Below are 19,667 nucleotides of genomic sequence, written 5' to 3'. Positions count from 1 at the left end.
ATGGTTTGGGGCAGCAAAGCTGAAGATGGCTGGGCAGAAATCAGAAATCGCGCTGGCCAGACCCACCCGTCCAGCCCAGCTTGGCCCGCACGATCGCCGCGGGGCCCGCTCGATCCCTAGATTTAGTCTCAGACAGTGACCAGCCCCAAGGGCTGCAGGGGACAGCACCGGGGACCGCCACCTTCGTACTTCCAAGCCTCAGTCTGTCCATCTGCCAAATGGGTGGAGCCATCCCTGCCTCTCTTAACCTGTCTCCCTGATCGAATGTAAGGAAAAAAGAAAAAAAATGACGCACCAAAATCAAAGGCCAGCCAGATTTGGAAGGGGGTGCCCAGGGCGGCCACCCGGAGAGGGAGCGGACTACAACTCCCATCCGGCTGCGGGGCCGCGGGCGACCCAGCCCCTCGCCCCTGAGCGGAGGGAGCGGGGCCGCGGCCCCAGGGGCGAGGGGAGCGGCTGTGCCCAGGTCATTCCTCCCGTCGCCGAGGGCCCCGCTAAGAGGGGGACCCTGGCGTGGCGCGGGACCCCAGGCGGCCTTCCCGGGCCCCGGGGACACTCCTTCACCCCGCCCCGCCCTGGACTCACTTCTCGGGGCCCGCCCCCCCACTTCCTGGCCGGAGGTTGGCCCCGCCCCCGCCCTCTCCCTTCTCCCATTGGCCGCCGCGCACCTGCCCGTCCGTCGGGGGGCGGGGCGGGGGGCGGGGCGCGACGCCCAGGTGAGGGCGCGCAGCGGCCGCGGAGGAAGGTGACAGCGGGGACGGCGGGAGGGGGGTGGCGGCGGGCGGAACGTCCCGCAGGCCGACAGACGGACGGACAGACGGGCGGGCATGCGGGAGGCCCGGCTCTAGCCCAGGCGCGGGGCTCCGGCGGCCGCAGCCATGGAGCGGCGGCTGCGCGCGCTGGAGCAGCTGGCGCGGGGCGAGGCCGGCGCCGGCCCGGGACTCGACGGCCTCCTGGATCTGCTGCTGGGGCTGCACCACGAGCTCAGCAGCGCCCCCCTGCGGCGGGAGCGCAACGTGGCGCAGTTCTTGAGCTGGGGTGAGTGGTCCAGGCGGGGGACGCCGCGGGAAGGGAAGGGGGAGAGCGCGCGCCCCGAGACACGCCCACCGCCGGGACCCTGGGCCCGCCGCGCGCCACGTGCAGCTGACCCACCGGCCCGCCCCCCTTCCCAGCAGACACCCCGTCCTGGCCCTGACACGTGCCCCCCGGACCCCGCACCCAGCTTTCCCTCAGATTCACGCATTCCCTCCCTCCGCTTGCAGCCCCGGCATGTGCCCAGAGCACAGAGCTCTGCGGACACACAGCTGTGACCCGGGCACAGCCCCAGACAGACAGATCGCCTCCAGAGTCACTTAGAGGATTCCTCACTGACAGATCACCCCTCCTGACCCCCGCAAACACACACACGGAGCCCAGCTGCCACTCGCAGACCCACACAGGCCTCCCCGCTCCGCCTGACCCCCACCCCCCAGCATAGGGCGCTTCGGCCCCCAGACAGAGCCGCCCGGACGCGATTCCAGATCCACCTCAGTCCCTCGGATCAGGCCACCAACCAGGCTTCCTGCGGGCAGATCCCCAGGGCCAGGTGGGGTGGAGGGGGGGGCCTCACTGGGGGTGGGTCTGTGCCCCTTCCTGGTTAACTCTGAGTCACTGGGAGTGGCTGGCCCGGGGTGACCCTGAACCCAGTGTGGGTTCCGGTGCCAGCCTCAGGGTTCCCTGGTCACACCCAGCTGGCCCCGCGGACGGGGGTGGGGGGACGGTCTGTGTGTGCCCAGGGGGCCACCAGCTTCCCCGGCTCCCTGAGCAGCTGGAGCACCCGACGGGCCGACAAGTTGGCCCCATTTTCAGGCTTTCCCAGGCCCCGCCCCTGGGTCCTGCCGGTTGGGGGGATCTGCTCCTTAGGGGTGTGTGTGACCGTGTTGTCATCACCCTGGGACGCCCACACGCGTGTGGCCGTGTGCGCACACACACATGCCCACATGCGCCCCTCCCTGCCTGCCCGGGCGCCTGTGCGGGACCCCGGCACGGGGGGTGGGGTGCGCCGTGTTGACATCTCCCCAGTAACTCCTCGCCTGTGGTGACTCACGCTCTGCTGCCCCAACTTGTCCCTGTGGCTGCCCGGAGCCCCTGGGCCCCCGGGGGCCAGCGAGGGAAGCAGGGAGCCTGGCCTGAGGGTCCCCGGCCCTGGGCCCCTGGCTTGCGCCCCTCCCTGGTGCTGGGCCCGGCCTGGGTTCCCCCAGGAGGGGGGCGGCTGTCCCCCAGCAGCGAGAGACGATTAATTCTGGTAATGAGGTGTGCACACCGCCCCTGCTGCGGGGGTTCTGCCTGACAAACCTGTGGGGCCGCTCTCTCTCCCTCCCCCAGACCCGCCCAGCTCCCAGGGAGTGGCCCTTCTGGCAGGGGAAACTGAGGCAGGGAGTCCCATGGCCCCTGGGGCCCAACTCAGCTGTTCGCTGTTGTTCGGCCTCGTGGGTCCTCCGAGGGAGGCCCTGGAGGGGGGCTGGAGGGACTGACTCCCCCGCTGCAGCAGGGGCCAGTGCAGGAGGTGCCGGGGCCCCCCCACACCTGCTTGCGGGCACCCACACCCTTGGCTCCGTTTCTGGAGTCTTGTGAGAACCTGGGCAGACGTCTCCCTGCCCGGTGATGGGGCACGTGGGGAGCCCTGCAGAACCCCCGCCTGGCCTGGCCTCGGCCGGGCGCCTCTGGGCCGCAGGGTTGCCCCCATGCCGCCCGCCGGCAGGGAGGTCTCCGAGGACCAGGAATGCTGTCTGTCCAGTTCCCCAAGACAGGCCTCAGTGTGGACCTGCTGGGGGCTAGAACCGTGAGCTGGGGTGCGGTAGTATCCCCCTCGTCCGAGTGGTCAGGCAGCAGGCTGGGCCGCGGTCCAGGGCCCAGCGCCCCAGGTGCGGAGGCCGCGCACGGTCTAGGGCTGGGGGGGTCTAAGGTCCGGGCTCACCCCAACAGCCCCTGGTGGGAACTGAAGGGGCCTCGCTCCAGCCGCCCCTGGGGGCGTCTCCCAGGCCGGCCCTCCCGGCAATTGCTCCCGACTTTCCCCCAGGGTGCGGGTTGCCAGGCCCCCACTGCAGGGTCCCTGAGTGCCCTCTCTGCCCCCCAGCTGGCCCCTTCGTGTCGAAGGTGAGAGAGCTCCGGCTCCAGAGAGATGACTTTGAGATCTTGAAGGTCATCGGCCGAGGGGCCTTTGGGGAGGTGAGTGTGGGGGCCGGGAGGGGAGGGGGCGGCTGGTGGCCGGAGGGAGTAAAAGGGTAGCCCCGGCTGACCTGGCGTCTCTGGCTGCAGGTGGCGGTGGTCCGGCAAAAAGACAGCGGACAGATCTTTGCCATGAAAATGCTGCACAAGTGGGAAATGCTAAAGAGGGCCGAGGTCAGTCTGGGGGTCCGCAAACCGCGGTAGCTGCTAGCAGTGGGCGGTGAGGGCAGGCTGCCCGCGAGGTCTCAGGGTTGGGGCTGGACGTGGACCGGGCAGCAGCCGCCCCCCCATGCCCACCCACCTCCTCCCTCCTTGGCTCCCAGTCAGCCCTCCTTGGGAGGGAGCTGCTTTGCTCCCATTTCCCTGGCGAGAACACTGTGGCCCAGAGCCACAGGCAGGGCCCTGGGTTCCTACAGGCCCCCTTGACTTGGGCTCCTCGATCAGGTGTGTTGTCCAGGCCGTGTGCGGGTCGGGGGCTTTCCTGGCTGACCCCCGTCCTCCTTGCTTCTCGTGCCTGCTGCAGACCGCCTGTTTCCGGGAGGAGCGGGATGTCCTGGTGAAGGGGGACAGCCGCTGGGTGACCGCCCTGCACTATGCCTTCCAGGACGAGGAATACCTGGTGAGGCAGCCCAGGACAGAGGCGGGGGGAGCCCGGGTGCGAGGGGAGAGCGCAGAGCCCCGTCCTGTGGGGGGGCGCTGAAGGGCCGCGTTCCCCCCCAAGTCCGGAGCCGGCAGCGGGAGGGGGTCGAGGCAGATGCCCCCCCTCACTGCCGCCCGGCCCGGCCCCTAGTACCTGGTCATGGATTACTACCCCGGCGGGGACCTCCTCACCCTGCTCAGCCGCTTCGAGGACCGCCTGCCGCCCGAGCTGGCGCAGTTCTACCTGGCCGAGATGGTGCTGGCCATCCACTCGCTGCACCAGCTGGGCTACGTGCACAGGTGGGGACAGTGGCCTCAGCCCAGCAGCCGCCGCGCTCCCCGCTGGGGACGGGCTTGGGGCGGTGGGGGGTGCTCGCTTGGCCGCTGAGGTTAGAGCTTAGCCCAGGGACGTGCCTGATGGGAGGCAACTTGGCCGGGGTGGGGCGGGATCGTCTCTGGGCCCGGCCCGGCCCGGCCCGACCACAGACCACAGACACCCCCACCTGTGCCAGGTGCCACCCACCAGCCCACACACGGGTCAAGCCCCTCCCCTGCTGTCCCCCTCCCTCCCTCCCCCCAGGGACGTCAAGCCGGATAACGTCCTCCTGGACATGAACGGGCACATCCGCCTGGCCGACTTTGGCTCCTGCCTGCGCCTCAACAACAGTGGCATGGTGAGAACCCCACCCTGGGCCCCGGGGGGCTCCTGCGGGCTGTGGGGTGCAGACCCCCAGGGGGAGAAAGGCTGTCCAACCCGGGGCAGTGGGGGTGAGACCCAGTCCGGGCTGTGGTGAGGGCCCCGGGGCCATGATCATCACCCACACAGGTGGATTCATCCGTGGCCGTGGGGACGCCCGACTACATCTCCCCCGAGATCCTGCAGGCCATGGAGGAGGGCAAAGGTCATTACGGGCCCCAGTGTGACTGGTGGTCGCTGGGGGTCTGTGCCTACGAGCTGCTCTTCGGGGAGACGCCCTTCTACGCGGAGTCCCTGGTGGAGACCTACGGCAAGATCATGAACCACGAGGTCTGGCGGGGGGGCTCCAGGGTCCCGGGGGGGGGCCCGCGAGGAGGAGGGGATCCCGGATTCCAATCACCGCTCGCTTGGCCCCAACCCGCAGGACCACCTGCAGTTCCCGCCCGACATGCCCGACGTGCCAGCCAGCGCCCGAGACCTCATCCGCCAGCTGCTGTGCCGCCAGGAGGAGCGGCTGGGCCGAGGGGGGCTGGACGACTTCCGGAAGCATCCCTTCTTCGAGGGCGTGGACTGGGAGCGGCTGGCCAGCAGCACCGCCCCCTACATCCCCGAGCTACAGGGGCCCATGGACACCTCCAACTTTGACGTGGATGATGACACTGTCAGCCCCCCGGTGAGTGCGGGTCCCTCTGGAAAACCGCGGGCCCTCCCCGTCCCCCTCCCCCACCAGCCGTGTCCCCCGCATCGCACACGGTCCCCACAGCCGTTTCTGGGCTGGGATGAGGCCTCTGGACCCCAGAGGCTCCTGGGAGTTCTGGCTCACTTGAGCTGATACAGGTTGGGCCGTGGGTGACCTTTGACCCTAGCGTCCCCATTAGCAGCTGGGGAAGGGGCAGGACAGCCAGCCATGCCTGGGAGGCGCGTCCTCAAGCCTCAGAGCCACGCAGCGTGGTAGGGGACTGGGCCCCCCAGGATGCCCCCTCAGGCCCGTTCACTCTGTATCTCCCTTCTCGTCGCTCAGGGGACCCTGCCACCACCGTCCCATGGGGCCTTCTCCGGCCACCAACTGCCATTTGTCGGCTTCACCTACACCTCTGCCAGGTGAGCACAGCTCCCCCGCACCAGGGTGGCCTTTGAAGCTGGGCCCATTCCCCTCAGGGCTCTGCCTCCGAGTGCCCCCGAGTGCCCCCACAGAGCACGCCCCCCCAGGCTGACCTCGGGGAGCTGTGCCCTCTGCTCAGCCTCGCTCTGTGCCCTGTCCGCTCATTTGTTTTTGTTTTTTTGTTGTTGTTGTTGTTTTTCTTTTTGGGTCACACCCGGCAATGCACAGGGGTCACTCCTGGCTCTGCACTCAGGAATTACTCCTGGCGGTGTTCAGAGGACCATATGGGATGCTGGGATTTGAACCCAGGTTGGCCATGTGCAAGGCAAACGCCCTACCCGCTGTGCTATCGCTCCAGCCCCCTCGTTCGCTCATTTGTAACCCTGGGGGGTCGACTCGGAGAGGAGTGTGCCAGGGGTTCATCTGACCCCCACCTCACAGAGCCTCGTGTGAGAAGGGCTTCCTGACGTGGACTTCTTTTTGGGAAACTGAGGCTGAAGCTTTGGGGAACCATTTGGGCTCACAGGACTCATAAAGGGCCAGGGGAAACCATGCTGGGTGGTCACCTGCGGGGTGGCCTCGGACGGGGGGAGGGGGTGTCCACCCAGCGCCTCGCCCTGTCCTCTCTCCCCAGCCTGGGCCCCAGGAGCAGCTCGGAGCCCGTGTTGACGCCGGAGCACGAGAAGGCCGAGCTGGGCCACCCGCCCCAAGGTCCGTCCACGCGACCAGGCCATGGCCGCACGGAGGTTCCCTGAGGGGCGGCGGGGGGCACGGGCTGCCACGGGGGAGCTTTCAGCTGGGGGCGCCCCTCCTTGCAGAGGCCCTGCAGAGCCCCTCAGACCGCCAGGAGCTGGAGCAGCTGCGGAAGGAGGTGCAGAGGCTTCGGGACAGGCTGCCAGGTACCCCCACCCGTCCCCACTCCGCACAGGCGGGCCCCTGTCCACGAGCGTGGCCTGGCTCGGCGCTGCGGGCGGGGCTTCTGTTCCCAGAATATGCTGGTAGAAGGGGGTTCGGGACACCCTCCCCACCCCCACTCCACCAGGGGGAACCGGCTGAGGCCCGGGGGGGTCAGGGTGTGTGGGCCTCAGGGGTGATTCTTGGCAGAAACGCTGACAGACGGCAAGACCCCCGGGCCACAGAGCGAGCGGCCCCCCATGGGCAGCCCAGGCGAGGGCCGCCACGAGCACCTGCGGCAGGTGAGCCGGGGGGAGCGGGCTGAGTGTCTGGGCACGCTGTCGCGGGTCCAGGAGGCCCTGAGCCCTCGGTGTCCCGTCCCTCAGGAGCTGGCTGAGGCCCAGGCCCAGCTGCGGGCGCAGGCGCAGGAGCTCCGCGGCGCTCTCGGCCGGCAGGAGGAGCTGCTCCGGGGGCTGCGCGAGGCGCAGGAGCGCGAGGAGGCCGCGACCAGCCGCGCACAGGCCCTGAGCTCGCAGCTGGACGAAGCCCAGGGGGCCCGGAGGGAGGTGAGCCCTGGGGGGAGGGGCTGGGGGCTGGTGGCAGGTGGCCGGCCGGAAGCCAGGGCTCTTGCCTGGGGGGACTGCGTATTCTCCTTCCTGAGGCACGGACACTGGGGACGGTGGGGTGGGCAGAGGGTCATGCCCCCCACCCGAGTCTGCAGCAGGTGGGGGGGGCAGGCTCAGCGGTAAGACTCGGGCGGGGTGCAGGCTCGGGCAGAGGGCACAGCCCCGCACTGGAGACCTGTCCATCACAGCTGCAGGCACAGGTGGCCACGCTGAGTCGGGAGGTTTCGCAGCTGCAGACCCAGAAGGAGCGAAGCCCCGAGAAGGAGCGCACGCCAGCCAAGGTGAGGTTTCCTCCCCGCCCGGGACATGTCCCTCCGGGCCAGGCCCCTGACCCTGCGCGCCGTGTCCTCCAGACCGTGCACACAGCCGCAGAGACCAATGGCACAGGGGCCGCCCCGGGTGGCCCCCAGGAAGCCCAGCTCAGGCGGGAGCTGGCCACCCTGCAGACGCAGCTGGAAGAGGCCCGCGGCCAGGGGTGAGCAGGGTCCCTGGAGGCCGGGCAGGGGGAGCCAGGCTGGGACCAGGCAGTCACCCTCTGCTCCCCAGGTCCCAGGGCAAGGAGGAGGCCCTGTGTCGGCTGCAGGAGGAGAACCGGAGGCTGAGCAGGGAGCAAGAACGGGTGAGCCGGGCAGGTGGGGGCAAGAGGCAAACGGACTGGACGGCAGTGGGACGGGTGGGGGGGGACAGACGGTGGGACAGCGGGGGAGGGGAGACAGCGGGGACAGGTGGTGGGACAGAGGGGAGAGGCACAGAGATGGCGGGACAGGGACGGAGGGGAGAGGCCGACAGCTCGGGGTGCCTGGGGCAGGCTGTGTCCACCCGGCAGTGCCTGTGGCTGGTGGGCAAGCAGGGGTGTCCCCAGGCTGCCGGACCCTTGGGAGCCCCATGTCCTTCCGGCCCCCAGCTGGTAGAAGAGCTGGAGCGGGAGCAGCAGAGCAAACAGCGGCTGGAGGGCGAGCGGCAGGAGACGGAGAGCAACTGGGAAGCCCAGATCGCCGACATCCTCAGCTGGTGGGTGGGGTGGGCGCGGCTGGGCGGGGGGGGGGGGGGCGGGGGGGGGCAAGCGGCCCGGCCCGTTAACCCTTGCCCCTTCCCATCAGGGTGAATGACGAAAAGGTGTCCAGGGGCTACCTGCAGGCCTTGGCCACCAAGATGGCCGAGGAGCTCGAGTCCCTGCGCAACGTGGGCACCCAGACGCTCCCTTCGCGGCCGCTGGTGAGCCCCGCGCCCCAGGTGGAGGGGGTGGCGGGACCCCGAGCTCCAGCTGGCAGCAGGGCCGAGGCCTTGGGTGTTCGAGCCGCTCCAGGTTGTGCTCAGACCGTGGGCCACCACCATGCTCCACCCTTGGGGCTGTCTCCCTGGGCGCGGGGAGGCGCCAGGGCCACGAGAAGCCATGTGCTCCGGAGCACGGGGCCTGACGCGGTGCACTGGCCCCCAGGACCACCAGTGGAAGGCCCGGCGGCTGCAGAAGATGGAGGCCTCCGCCCGGCTGGAGCTGCAGTCGGCCCTGGAGGCCGAGATCCGCGCCAAGCAGGCGCTGCAGGAGCGGCTGACGCGGGCGCAGGAGGCGCAGCTGCAGAGCGAGAGGTGAGGGCCGAGGCCGACGGGGGGCTGCAGAGGGACCCTCTGACCCCGGCGAGGCCGGGCGAGCCCTGACCACCTGGCCCGCCACAGCCGTTTGCAGGAGGCCGAGAAGCGGAACCAGGGGCTGCAGCAGGAACTGGCAGCGCTGCGGGAGGAGCTGCGGGCCCGCGGGGCTGGCGGTGAGCAGCGTGGGCACACCCGTCCCAGAGCCAGCCCTACCCCGGGCCCAGGTGGCAGTGCCCGGGCTCCCCAGAAGGAGCAGCAGTGACCCCACCCTCTCTCCGCAGACTCGAGACCCTTCAACGCCCTGATCCCCTTCCTGACCTTCCGGAACTCGGAGGTGAGACCCCAGCGCGGGGCTGGCTGTGGGGGTGCCCGTCCCGGAAAGGAGCCTGAGGTCCTGGATTTCGCCCTGGCCCTCTGCAGAAAGACACCTCCAAGGACCCCGGCGTCTCAGCAGAGTCCCCGAAGGGGCTGGAGCCAGAGCTGAGGCCCGAGGGCCGCCGCAGCCTGCGATTGGGGGTGAGGACAGAAGGGCGTCCGCGGTGGGGGGCCGGCTCCCCTCTGCCAGGGCCCGCCTCACCCCTTTGCTTACCCCTGATCCCTCAGGCTATGTTGCCCAGAGCGCCGGCCTCGGCCACCACCCCCACAGACAGTCTCCCCGCCAAGGTGAGCTCCGGGGGGGGGGGGTACAGGGTGGAGGAGGGGACTTTTGAGGGGTCACCCTCCCTGCCTGACCCCTGGGGTGGCTTGGTGGGGGAGGGTGGCCAGGCGTCAGGGCCGTGACTTGCTGCCCCCCAGCCCGGCTCTCACACGCTGCGCGCCCGGAGCTTCCCCGCCCCTACCAAGTGCCTGCGCTGCACGTCGCTGATGCTGGGCCTGGCCCGCCAGGGCCTGGGCTGTGACGGTGAGCGCCCCGCCCCCCCCGCCGGCCCCATGTCCCCCACCATGATCCAGATTCTCTGGTCTCACCCCAGCTGCTGGTGACACTGGAGCCAGCGCGGCCCCCACCAGCCACACGCCACCCCCCTGTCCCCCCTTTCCTTGCAGTCTGCGGCTACTTCTGTCACTGGGCTTGTGCCTCCCAGGCACCCCCCTGCCCCGTGGCCCCCGACCTCCTCCGCACGGGCCTGGGAGTGCACCCTGAGACGGGCACGGGCACAGCCTACGAGGGCTTCCTGTCGGTGAGTTGGGGGCAGCAGGGCTGGCCAAGTGTCAGGCTGGGGTGGTACACACCATGGAGAGGTCAGGGGGGGGGCCGCCGGGAGGCTAGCCGTCACGGCGCTCCTTGCAGGTGCCCCGGCCCTCAGGGGTGCGGCGGGGCTGGCAGCGGGTGTTCGCCACCCTCAGCGACTCACGCCTGCTGCTGTTCGATGCCCCCGACTCGCGGCTCAGCCCGGCCAGCGGCGCCCTTCTGCAGGCTCTGGACCTGAGGTGGGTGCCGGGCCGGGGCAGGCGCCAGAAGCAGGGAGGTGGCCAGAGGCCAGCGGCTCTGACCCGCTCTGGGGTCCTCACAGAGACCCTCAGTTCTCAGCCACCCCTGTCCTGGCCTCGGACGTCATCCACGCCCAGACCAAGGACGTGCCGCGCATCTTCAGGGTACGTGTGGGGCGGGGAGCGCTGGCCCTTGGCTCCTCCTGCGCCCCTGTGAGCACCCCGCTGCTCTGAGTGACCGCCCCCCGGTCACTCTCTGATCCTGCCTGCTGGGTTTCGCTCCCTCTGCTCAGAACTCCCGCTCCCCGCTTCCTCCCGGTCACCCCACTCCTCCTGGCTGGAATGTCTCTGCTTTGGGGGGCACCCTGGGGCCTGGGGGAGGGGCCCCCGACAAGCCTCGGGGGCCTTCGGGTGCTTGTCTGGCCCCCTCCCCGGCATCCACTGGCCTGGATCCTGCCCGCAGGTGGCAGCCTCGCAGCTGACGGTGCCGCCGGCCGCGTGCGTGGTGCTGCTGCTGGCCGAGAGCACGCAGGAGCGGGAGCGCTGGCTGCAGGTGCTGGGCGAGCTGCGGCGGCTGCTGCAGGATGCGCGGCCACGGCCCTGGCCCGTGTACGCGCTCAAGGAGGCCTACGACAATGGGCTCCCGCTGCTGGCACAGACACTCTGCGCCGCCGTGCTCGGTGAGCCACAGCGCGGGCTCGCCACCCCTTGCTGTCCCCGCTCTCCTCGGGGGTCCAGGCGCGGGAGGCCTGGGTCCCACGAGCCATTTCCAGGCTTCAGCTTGTCCCCAGAGGCCTTGGGAGTGACGAGAGTGGCTTTCTGGGCGGCAGGACCATGCCAGGGGCTGGAGCACATGGCTGGCATGTGGGGGCCCCGGGTTCTGTTCCAGCACTGCTGGACCTGAGCAGGCCCCGGCTGTCACCAGGAGTGACTCTGTGCCTCAGCTGTGGGGTAACCGGGGACCCCAACTCTGGCTCCTACAGGGCTGCCAGTTCAACTGGGAGGCTAGAGAGGGCAGTGGGTGCCTGAGGCAGCCTCTGCCCTGGCCAGTGGGGGCCCCTCTGGGCGAGCCCACAGGACGAGAGCCTCAAGGGACACTGCAGGGGGGGGCCGGGCCCCCAGGTCAAGCAAGGTGAGGGGCTCTGCCCACGTGTGCCCGCTTCCTGTGCCGCCTGAGCAGCTCTGAGGAACACATCCCATTGTCCCCACTCTCCATCCAGGGAAACTGAGGCCCGAGAGGGGGCATCTCCCAGCTGGGGTGGTTGGTCGCCCTCTCTCCTGCCCCCTAGCCCTGCCCTGCTAGAGCCAGAAGGAGACAGGGGTCCAGAGTCGCAGGGACACTGGTCACTGTTCCCAGGTCTGCAGGAGAAGGTGACGTGTAGCATGGGTGGGGGCTGCCACCCGGCCTCTGACCTCGTCCCCCTGTCCCCCCAGACCAGGACCGACTCGCCCTGGGCACCGAGGAGGGGCTCTTTGTCGTCCATCTGCGCAGCAATGGTAGGTGCCGGCCTGGCCCGGGCAGGGGTGCCCCGGGGGCCAGTGCTGCGGCGTCTCCTCCTCACCCCCTGCTGTGATCCCACAGACATCTTCCAGGTGGGAGAGTGCCGGCGGGTGCAGCGTCTGGCCGTGAGCCCCACGGCGGGCCTGCTGGCAGTGCTTTGTGGCCGCGGCCCCAGCGTCCGCCTCTTTGCCCTGACGGAGCTGGAGAGCGCAGACGCAGCAGGATTCAAGATCCCGGAGTCGCGGGGCTGCCAGGCGCTGGCGGCCGGGCGCATCCTGCAGGCCCGCACCCCCGTGCTCTGCGTGGCCGTCAAGCGCCAGGTGCTGTGCTACCAGCTGGGCCCGGGCCCGGGGCCCTGGCAGCGCCGCATCCGCGAGCTGCAGGCACCAGCGCCCGTGCAGAGCCTGGGGCTGCTGGGAGATCGGCTGTGCGTGGGCGCGGCTGGCACCTTCACCCTCTACCCGCTGCTCAATGAGGCCGCGCCCATCGCTCTGGGAGCCGGGCTAGTGCCCGAGGAGCTGCCACCGTCCCGCGGGGGCCTGGGCGAGGCGCTGGGCGCTGTGGAGCTGAGCCTGAGCGAGTTTCTGCTGCTTTTCACCACTGCCGGGGTCTACGTGGACAGCGCTGGCCGCAAGTCTCGAGCCCATGAACTGCCATGGCCGGCAGCACCCACGGGCTGGGGTAAGACCTGCTCTGGGGGAAGTTTGGGGGTGGTTAGATACCAGCAGGTTGTTCCACATGTCAGAGGAAAATTCGGTCTTCCCCAAACTCCTGAAAGTGGCTTTAAAGGCCCTTGTGTCCTCCCAGCCTGAGTTTCCCCTGCCAGGGCTTGAGCTTCTTTGTTTGTTTTGTTTTGGGGCCACACCCAGCGGTGCTCAGGGCTCAGTCCTGGCTCTGTGCTCAGAGATCACTCCTGGCAGCGCTTGGGGAACAGTATCTGGTGCCAGGGATCAACCCTGGCAAGAGCCCTGCCCATTCTGCTGTCGCTCCGGCCCCTCAGGGCTTGCTCTTGGCTCTTGTCCTCCTGTGCCCTATGCTATGCCCTTCTATGCCACTTCTTCTCCTCTTCTTTTTGTACCTGGCAAACTCCTCACCGAGTCGGCTTACATCCTGGGCCTGGCAGGGGTGGGGAGGGGCTCGCCGAGCTGAGCACAGGTTTTTGCGTGTAGGGACGCCTGGGTTCACTCGCCAGCACCACGGTGGCTCGAAATCCAAACCAGCAAAATGAACCAGAGCCAGAGAGAGTCCAGGGGTTAAGGCACTTGCCTTGCACACAGCCAACCCAGTTCAGTCCCGGCACTCCCAGCAGGAGTGATCCCTGAGCACAGAGCCAGGAGTCAGCCCTGCACACTACAGGGTGCGGCCCAGCCCGTGCTGTGGTTGGTTGGCAGTATGGTCTGGCATCACTGCGCCTGTTTCGGCTAACTGTGTCCTGCATATGGGCATGGTGGTCGCCTCTGCCCCATGTCTCCGAGTTCCGGTGTGTGGTAGGCGGTCCCGTCCGGTCTGGTTCTGTGTAATTATAGACTCCACTGTTTGCACAACAACAAAACTACCCTGGATGGGTGCTCAGGTGTGTCTGCCCTCAGGCCTTGCGTGTCTATACTGTTTTCCTGATGCCAGCCCTGGACTGCCTGTCACTTGTCCCCCGCTCCCCCACCTCTGCCCGCCCCGCCCCCTGGTGACCTGCAGCCTGCAGAATGGACCCGCACCAGTGCCTCCCTCACAGCTAGTCCCCAGCCCGGGCAGCACACACTGGACCTCTAAAGGAATGAATGAATGAATGAATGAATGAATGAATGAACAGACACATGGACCAGTGGGGGAGACTGGCGTGTTCAGGGGAAACTGGTGCAGGAGAGGGAGGAGATGTGGGGCGATCGCTTAGCGGGGAGGCCCCGGGTTCCATCCCTAGTACGGCACAGCGCCCTCAGCACCACCAGGGCCGGCTCAGAAACACAACCAAGGGGCTGGAGCGATAGCACAGCGGGGAGGGTGTTTGCCTTGCACGCGGCCGACCCGGGTTCAATTCCCAGCATCCCATATGGTCCCCTGAGCACCGCCAGGGGTAATTCCTGAGTGCATGAGCCAGGAGTAACCCCTGTGCATGGCCGGGTGTGACCCAAAAAGCAAAAAAAAACAAAAACAAAAACACAACCAAGTGTGCAGACTGGGAAGGAGATGGGCTGGGTCTGCAGCACCAGCTTCTCTGGGGCGGGGGAGGTGTGTGAGAGTGTGTGTGAGAGTGTGTGTGAGTGTGTGTGTGTGAGCGTGTGTGTGTGTGTGTGTGTGTGTGTGTGTGTGTGTCCCCAGACTGCCTGAGGGAAGTATGCCGAGTGGTTAGAACTATGCCCGGCACGGCCCGGTCCGTGAGCCCTTCAGGACGGTTATCTCTGAGCTCGCGTGACCTCGGGTGGGGCGGCCCCCAGGGTCCAAGGGCTGGGGAGGTGCCCGTGTTGGCGGGGCACGGGGCGTTGCCGTGGTGACCGGAAGGGGTGGCCTCGTCCTGCAGGCTACGCGGTCCCCTACCTGACAGTGTTCAGTGAGAACGCCATCGACGTGTTCGACGTGAGGCGCGCAGAATGGGTGCAGACCGTGCCCCTCAAGAAGGTGAGGGGGGTCCCCGGGCGGGCGCCGGCCCTGGGTGGGCGCGCGGGGCTCAAGCCGGGCGTGACCTCCGTGGCCGCTGCCTCAGGTGCGACCCCTGAACCCAGAGGGCTCCCTGTTCCTCTACGGCACCGAGAAGGTCCGCCTGACCTACCTCAGGAACCAGCTGGCAGGTGAGGGGGTGTGGGAGCGGGTCGACGGGGGCAACACGGCCGGGAGGGGATGGGTGACGGGGTCCCCCTGGGGGCTTGGGAGCAGCGCCCAGCTCTCTGCTTCCCCCCCAGAGAAGGACGAGTTCGACATCCCCGAGCTCACGGACAACAGCCGGCGCCAGCTGTTCCGCACCAAGAGCAAGCGCCGCTTCTCCTTCCGCGTGTCTGAGGAGCAGCGGCAGCAGCAGCGCAGGTGTGCCTGCGGGTCACGGCTGCTGCAGGGCGGGGCCTGCGCGTGGGGGTGGGGCTATGTCCGGGCGGGGCTAAAGCTAACCCCGCCTCCGGACAGACCGGTCCCGGGAGAGGAGAGGCCCCTGAAGTATCCCCACTGCTCCACCCCCTCCGCCCCACAGGGAGATGTTGAAGGACCCATTTGTTCGCTCTAAGCTCATCTCAGCGCCCACCAACTTTAACCACCTGGTGCATGTGGGCCCTAATGATGGGAGGTCCTCCGCCAGGAATCTGAGTTCGGTGAGTGCTCGGGAGCCAATCACGAGCTCCCTCTGTGAGGCTGGGCCAATCACCGGTCCGCAGGTGCTCTCCAACCAATCAGGCCTCAGGTCACCTGTAAGCCTGGACCGTGCCTCGCCCACCTGGGCTGGGGGTCGCCTTGCCTTTTCCTTTCCCTGGTCAGTCGTGCCTGACCAGCTCCTTCGCGTTGTCACCCCAACAGGCTCCTGAAGAGAAGGGCCGAGGTGGCCGCAGCTCAGGCTCCCAGCGACCCCATAGCTACTCGGAAGCCCCGCGGCGCCCAGCTTCCATGGGCAGTGAAATGCTCAGCGCCGTTGCCGACTCGAGTAAGGACCAGCCCACACCCCCCAACCCCCAGCGAAGCCCCGACCAGCTCTGGCTCCCCCAGATCTCACCTTGCGTGTTGACCCTCTTATCCTACTCCTGGCACAGTGAAACGGAAGCCTTGGACGTCTCTGTCCAGCGAGTCTGTGTCCTGCCCCCAGGCGTCTCTGAGCCCTGCAGTGTCGCTGGTGCAGGTGAGCTCTGGGGCCATCCCCTCGCTGTCCTGGGACTCTGCCATGCTGCCACCTAGGGCCGAACCCTGGCCAAGCCAAGTTTCTGCCCGGGAGCATGAGGGACAGAAACTCTTACCTTAGCAGCTGCGCCCAGCGGGGCCTGGAGGTGGGAACCTTGTGGGGCCGCTCAGATTTGGAGGGTCCCTGGGCGGACACCCCCCCTCCCTGTGCTGGTCCCATCTTTAAGCTGAGCTTGCAGGCCAGAGAGATAGTTTAGTGGATTGCCCTCTGCTGGCCCGGGTTCCATCCCTGGCATTCCATATGGTTTCCCCGCCTCCCCCCACCACACACACACACATCCAGCACCGCCAGGAGTGATTCCTAAGTGCAGAACCAGGAGTAACCCCTGAGCACCGCAGGGTGTGAGAAAAAAAAAAAAAAGATGAGCCTGTTGGGGCTGGAGCAATAGCACAGCAGGGAGGGCATTTGCCTTGCACGCAGCCGACCCGGGTTCGATTCCCAGCATCCCATATGGTCCCCTGAGCACCGCCAGGGGTGGTTCCTGAGTGCAGAGCCAGGAGTAACCCCTGTGCATCACCAGGTGTGACCCAAAAAGAAAAAAAAAAAGAGCCTGTGACTAGGACTCCTGTCGGGGGTAATGCCAGCCGCACATATCACAGAGGAGGAATTCTGGGCTGCTTTTATACGGCGGCTGGGGCACACTCTGGGGTGCCCAGGGGTCATTTTGAGGACCATGCGGTGTGGAGCATGCGTACTCTGAGTATGCATTGAATTCTCTGCAGCCCCCTACTTGGGATCCTCAGCAGAGCCCCTGAGAGAGATGTGGGGGACAGGAGGATGCAGCCCCTTGCATGAGGGGCTCAGAAATCGCTGCTGGGAGGTGCCACGGTGTCAGCCACCACCCCTGCTCTCAGCCCGTCCGGCCCCCAGAGCCTTGGGACTTGCTTTACTTTTTTTCACCTTAGCCTTTTGCCCTGCTGACCCCCACACAGGGTGCCGTTCCCCCTTCCCTCCAGCGGTGCGCCCAGGCTGCCCTCATTGCCCGGGCAGCTGCTCACTGCTTTGCCGCTGCCCCCTTGGGCACACTACTCGCTCCAGCCCCGTCCTCACGGCTCCTGCTTTCATGGGGCGTCTGGCCACTGGACTCTGGTTTTTTTTTTTCTTGAGTATAGCATGGTTTTATTTTTTGGTTTTTGTTTTTTGTTTTGGCTTTTCGGGTCACACCTGGCGATGCTGAGGCTTCCTCCTGGCTCAGCACTCAGGAATGACTCCTGGCAGTGCTCAGGAGATCTTAGATCCTCAGGGATTGAACCCAGGTTGGCTGTGTGCAAGGCAAACGCCCTCTCCACTGTGCTACCGAGTACAGCACGTTTGATGATTGCAGGGGAGGGAGTGGGGGTGGACGGGGCTCAGATGTGGACTCCGGGGTCATGTCGGCGCCCCAGGTTCTTCTGTCACTATGCTGCTACGGAGGAGGGCGCGGAACACCCCCCAGCCCTCACTTCTTCCCCTTCCTCCAGGTCTCCGAACGGCCCCGGAGCCTCCCCCCGGCCCCCGAATCCGAGAGCTCCCCTTGATCTGCGCTGCAGGGTCCACCCCAATCCTGAACAGAGCGCGGAAAGAGCAGAGAGCGTGAAGGAGGCCGGAATCCGGCGGGTCCGGACGAGAGACAGGGAGACGGGCTGGGGCCCCAGGACTCGGGGCTGGCTCCTTCCCCTCTGCTCAGCCCCCACCTATGACCGCTGCTGGGGACAGAATACGCCCCCATTTGGCCCGGGTACCCGAGCGGGGCCCGCTGTCCAGTGCCAAGTATCAGAAGGCCTCTAAGAGTCAGGGTGGACAAAGATGGGGTTCCCGGGGCAACCGGGGGTCCTGACTGAGGACTGTCGAGCCATGTTTGACGCCACATTAGGGCACATCCCTGTCTGCTCAGGGCCAGGGAGAAGCCACGCTCCGAGCCCAGAGAGGAGAGAGCTGGAGAGGAAAAGAGGGAAGGGAAAGTGAGTCAGGAGGGAGAGAGAAGGAGAGGGAAGGGAGAGTGATGGGAGGAGGCGGAAGTCGAAGGAGAAGGACGAGGTGGAGAAGGAGGAGGAAGAGGAAGGAGAAAGGAACATGGGGGGACCTTGAAGAAGAGGAGAGAAGACGGGGAACAGGAGAGGAGCGGCTGGTGGGGTGGGAGATCGGGGCTTATGACTGTTTGCCATCCGCCCAGAGGACAGGGCGGGACGCAAGGGCATGGGAGGGTATTTATAAGGGCTGCCTGTGGGGAGACGGGCATCCTTGATGGTCTGCGGGCATATCTGGCCTTCCCAGAAATGGGCGGTCCTTTCCAAGCTTCAGCCAACTGTGTATTAGGGAGCCTTAGGGGCATTTTATTATTGATCATATTGTTATTGTTATTATATTGCTATTTTTATTAAACTTCCCCTACTGATAACTGGGGGGCAAAAAAAAAAGTATTTATCCTCTCAGACACTCTGTTCCCAGCTGGGATCAGGCCTGACTCCATGAGGCAGTATGGAAACAATAAAGAACTTTCGAAGCCATCCTCCTCCCTGCCTGCCTCTCTCCTCCCGGGGTTCAGGGGGGATCAGGATGAAACACACATCTGGCTATAACTGTGTCCAAAATAAAAAATATTCTCTGAGACTGGAGTGATAGTACAACGGGAAAGCTGTGTACCTTGCACACTGCCAACCCGGGTTCGATCCCCAGGATACCATATGGTCCCCCCATGCACTGCCAGGAGCAACCCTGTGCATTGCCAATGTGACCCAAAAATTTAAAAAAATTAAAAAATCTGGCATTGAAAACAAAACTGAAGAAGCTGAAGGGGTAGATCATGGGTAGGGAGGGTGTTTGCCTTGCACGTGGCCTACCCCATTTTGATCCCCAGCACCCTCTAGGGTCCCCCAAGCCCTGCCAGAAGTGATCCCTGAGTGCAGAGCCAGTGTGAGGACTAAGCTGGCATCCTCCCCAAAGGGCTTCAGAGCCCTTTGTACCCTTTGTCTTCCTGCCTTCTGTGCCCTGAACCCCCTCCTCCTGAGAGCCTCCCAGGATTGTAACCTGCATCCCTTCACCTTGGGCCTTAGGCCCCTGCAGTTCCATTGCCAACGCTGCCCCTCCCGACTAGTCCCACCTTCACCCAAGAGCGGTTCCTTTACACACTTCTTCACCCACCTCTCACAGTCCCTAACCCTCTGCCCAGGCCACAGCCCTGCCCTCCCCCTGCGGGAGCGCCCAGGCTTCCCGCTCCCCACTGGCCTGCCTGCGAGCTGCAAACGGCAGCCACAGCCCCCTTGCAGACGCTCGGAGTGAACGCAAGTGACTGGTACACCGCCGTCCCCGTCTGATCAGAGCGTGCCTCTCAGTTCCCTCTTCCCACGAACAAGACACTTCTCCATTATTATTCTTTTTTTTTCTTTTTTTTTTTTTTTTTGCTTTTTGGGTCACACCTGGCGATGCACAGGGGTTACTCCTGGCTCTGCACTCAGGAATTACTCCTGGCGGTGCTCAGGGGACCATATGGGATGCTGGGAATCGAACCTGGGTCCACCGCGTGCAAGGCAAACGCCCTACCCGCTATGCTATCACTCCAGCCCCTCACATCCTTTTTTATGACGCTTATAATCAATCACGGCACCAGGAATTGCAGACAGCAGCTGCCAGGGCGGGCTCATGTAGGATGCCAGGGATTTGAACTTGTGACCAAATGTCAGCAAGTCAGGTGGTCTCGGGCTCTGCTCCATTCTTTGGGCCTTCTGCCATGGTCCAGTTCTCCCACCTACCCCCGCCCCTCACTCTTGCCCCCATACTGAGGAGCTGAACCCCTCAGGTCGGGAGCTCCTGCTGTTCACCAGCACCTCAGGGGATGAGGGTAAGTAGCAACTGTCTGCCGGCTCTCGCGCACTAGAAGTGGAGGGAAAAAAAAAGTTAGCACTAAATTTTTATGCTGACTCTATGCTGAAGTAACATTTTGCATCTGTTGGCAATAAACAAACTATATTGCTAGAATTAATCTCACTTGTGTCTTCTCATAATGTAGCTGCTAAGCATTATTAAACTGCACATGTGGTTCATAATATCGTTTTTGAAGGGGGAGGTTTGGACCACAGCTGGTAGTACTCAAAGCTTAGTCCTGACTCGGCGCTCAGGAATCTCTCCTGCCTGGCTAG

General features: G+C 66.0%; 1 protein-coding gene across 2 annotated transcripts; it reads left to right on the top strand.

The window, feature by feature from the left end:
- The first annotated feature begins 562 nt into the window (after window positions 1-562).
- On the top strand, window positions 563-18,888 carry CDC42BPG (CDC42 binding protein kinase gamma). 2 transcript variants are annotated; one of them, XM_055143251.1, is made up of 37 exons: window positions 563-1,038; window positions 3,116-3,207; window positions 3,298-3,381; window positions 3,731-3,826; window positions 3,998-4,146; window positions 4,427-4,520; window positions 4,673-4,873; window positions 4,968-5,216; window positions 5,565-5,644; window positions 6,280-6,356; window positions 6,464-6,544; window positions 6,762-6,841; window positions 6,926-7,105; window positions 7,354-7,446; window positions 7,519-7,640; window positions 7,712-7,784; window positions 8,070-8,176; window positions 8,266-8,380; window positions 8,604-8,752; window positions 8,840-8,928; window positions 9,037-9,089; window positions 9,176-9,271; window positions 9,359-9,418; window positions 9,551-9,656; window positions 9,800-9,933; window positions 10,044-10,183; window positions 10,267-10,348; window positions 10,647-10,863; window positions 11,618-11,680; window positions 11,766-12,365; window positions 14,197-14,294; window positions 14,380-14,464; window positions 14,576-14,696; window positions 14,857-14,974; window positions 15,177-15,300; window positions 15,407-15,492; window positions 17,013-18,888. In XM_055143251.1, exons 1-37 carry the CDS (start codon window positions 879-881, stop codon window positions 17,067-17,069), a joined length of 4,611 nt encoding a protein of 1,536 aa, XP_054999226.1. In that variant the 5' UTR covers window positions 563-878; the 3' UTR covers window positions 17,070-18,888. The 2 variants fall into 2 exon arrangements, with proteins under 2 accessions (XP_054999226.1, XP_004618571.2); XM_004618514.2 differs by having other exon boundaries at window positions 564-1,038; window positions 6,750-6,841.
- Window positions 18,889-19,667: the final 779 nt, after the last annotated feature.

Source organism: Sorex araneus, chromosome 6, assembly GCF_027595985.1.
Source record: "Sorex araneus isolate mSorAra2 chromosome 6, mSorAra2.pri, whole genome shotgun sequence".
NCBI lineage: Eukaryota > Metazoa > Chordata > Mammalia > Eulipotyphla > Soricidae > Sorex > Sorex araneus.
Note: the sequence above shows the minus strand (reverse complement) of the source record. Positions and strands in the feature narration are given on the sequence as shown.

Bases quoted from the DNA above. Each gene is read 5' to 3' on its own strand.
- CDC42BPG (XM_004618514.2), top strand. From the start codon at position 879: ATGGAGCGGCGGCTGCGCGCGCTGGAGCAGCTGGCGCGGGGCGAGGCC. The intron at 9,934-10,043 runs GTGAGTTGGGGG...CGCTCCTTGCAG, and splicing joins CCTACGAGGGCTTCCTGTCG to GTGCCCCGGCCCTCAGGGGT. The intron at 15,301-15,406 runs GTAAGGACCAGC...CTCCTGGCACAG, and splicing joins CAGCGCCGTTGCCGACTCGA to TGAAACGGAAGCCTTGGACG.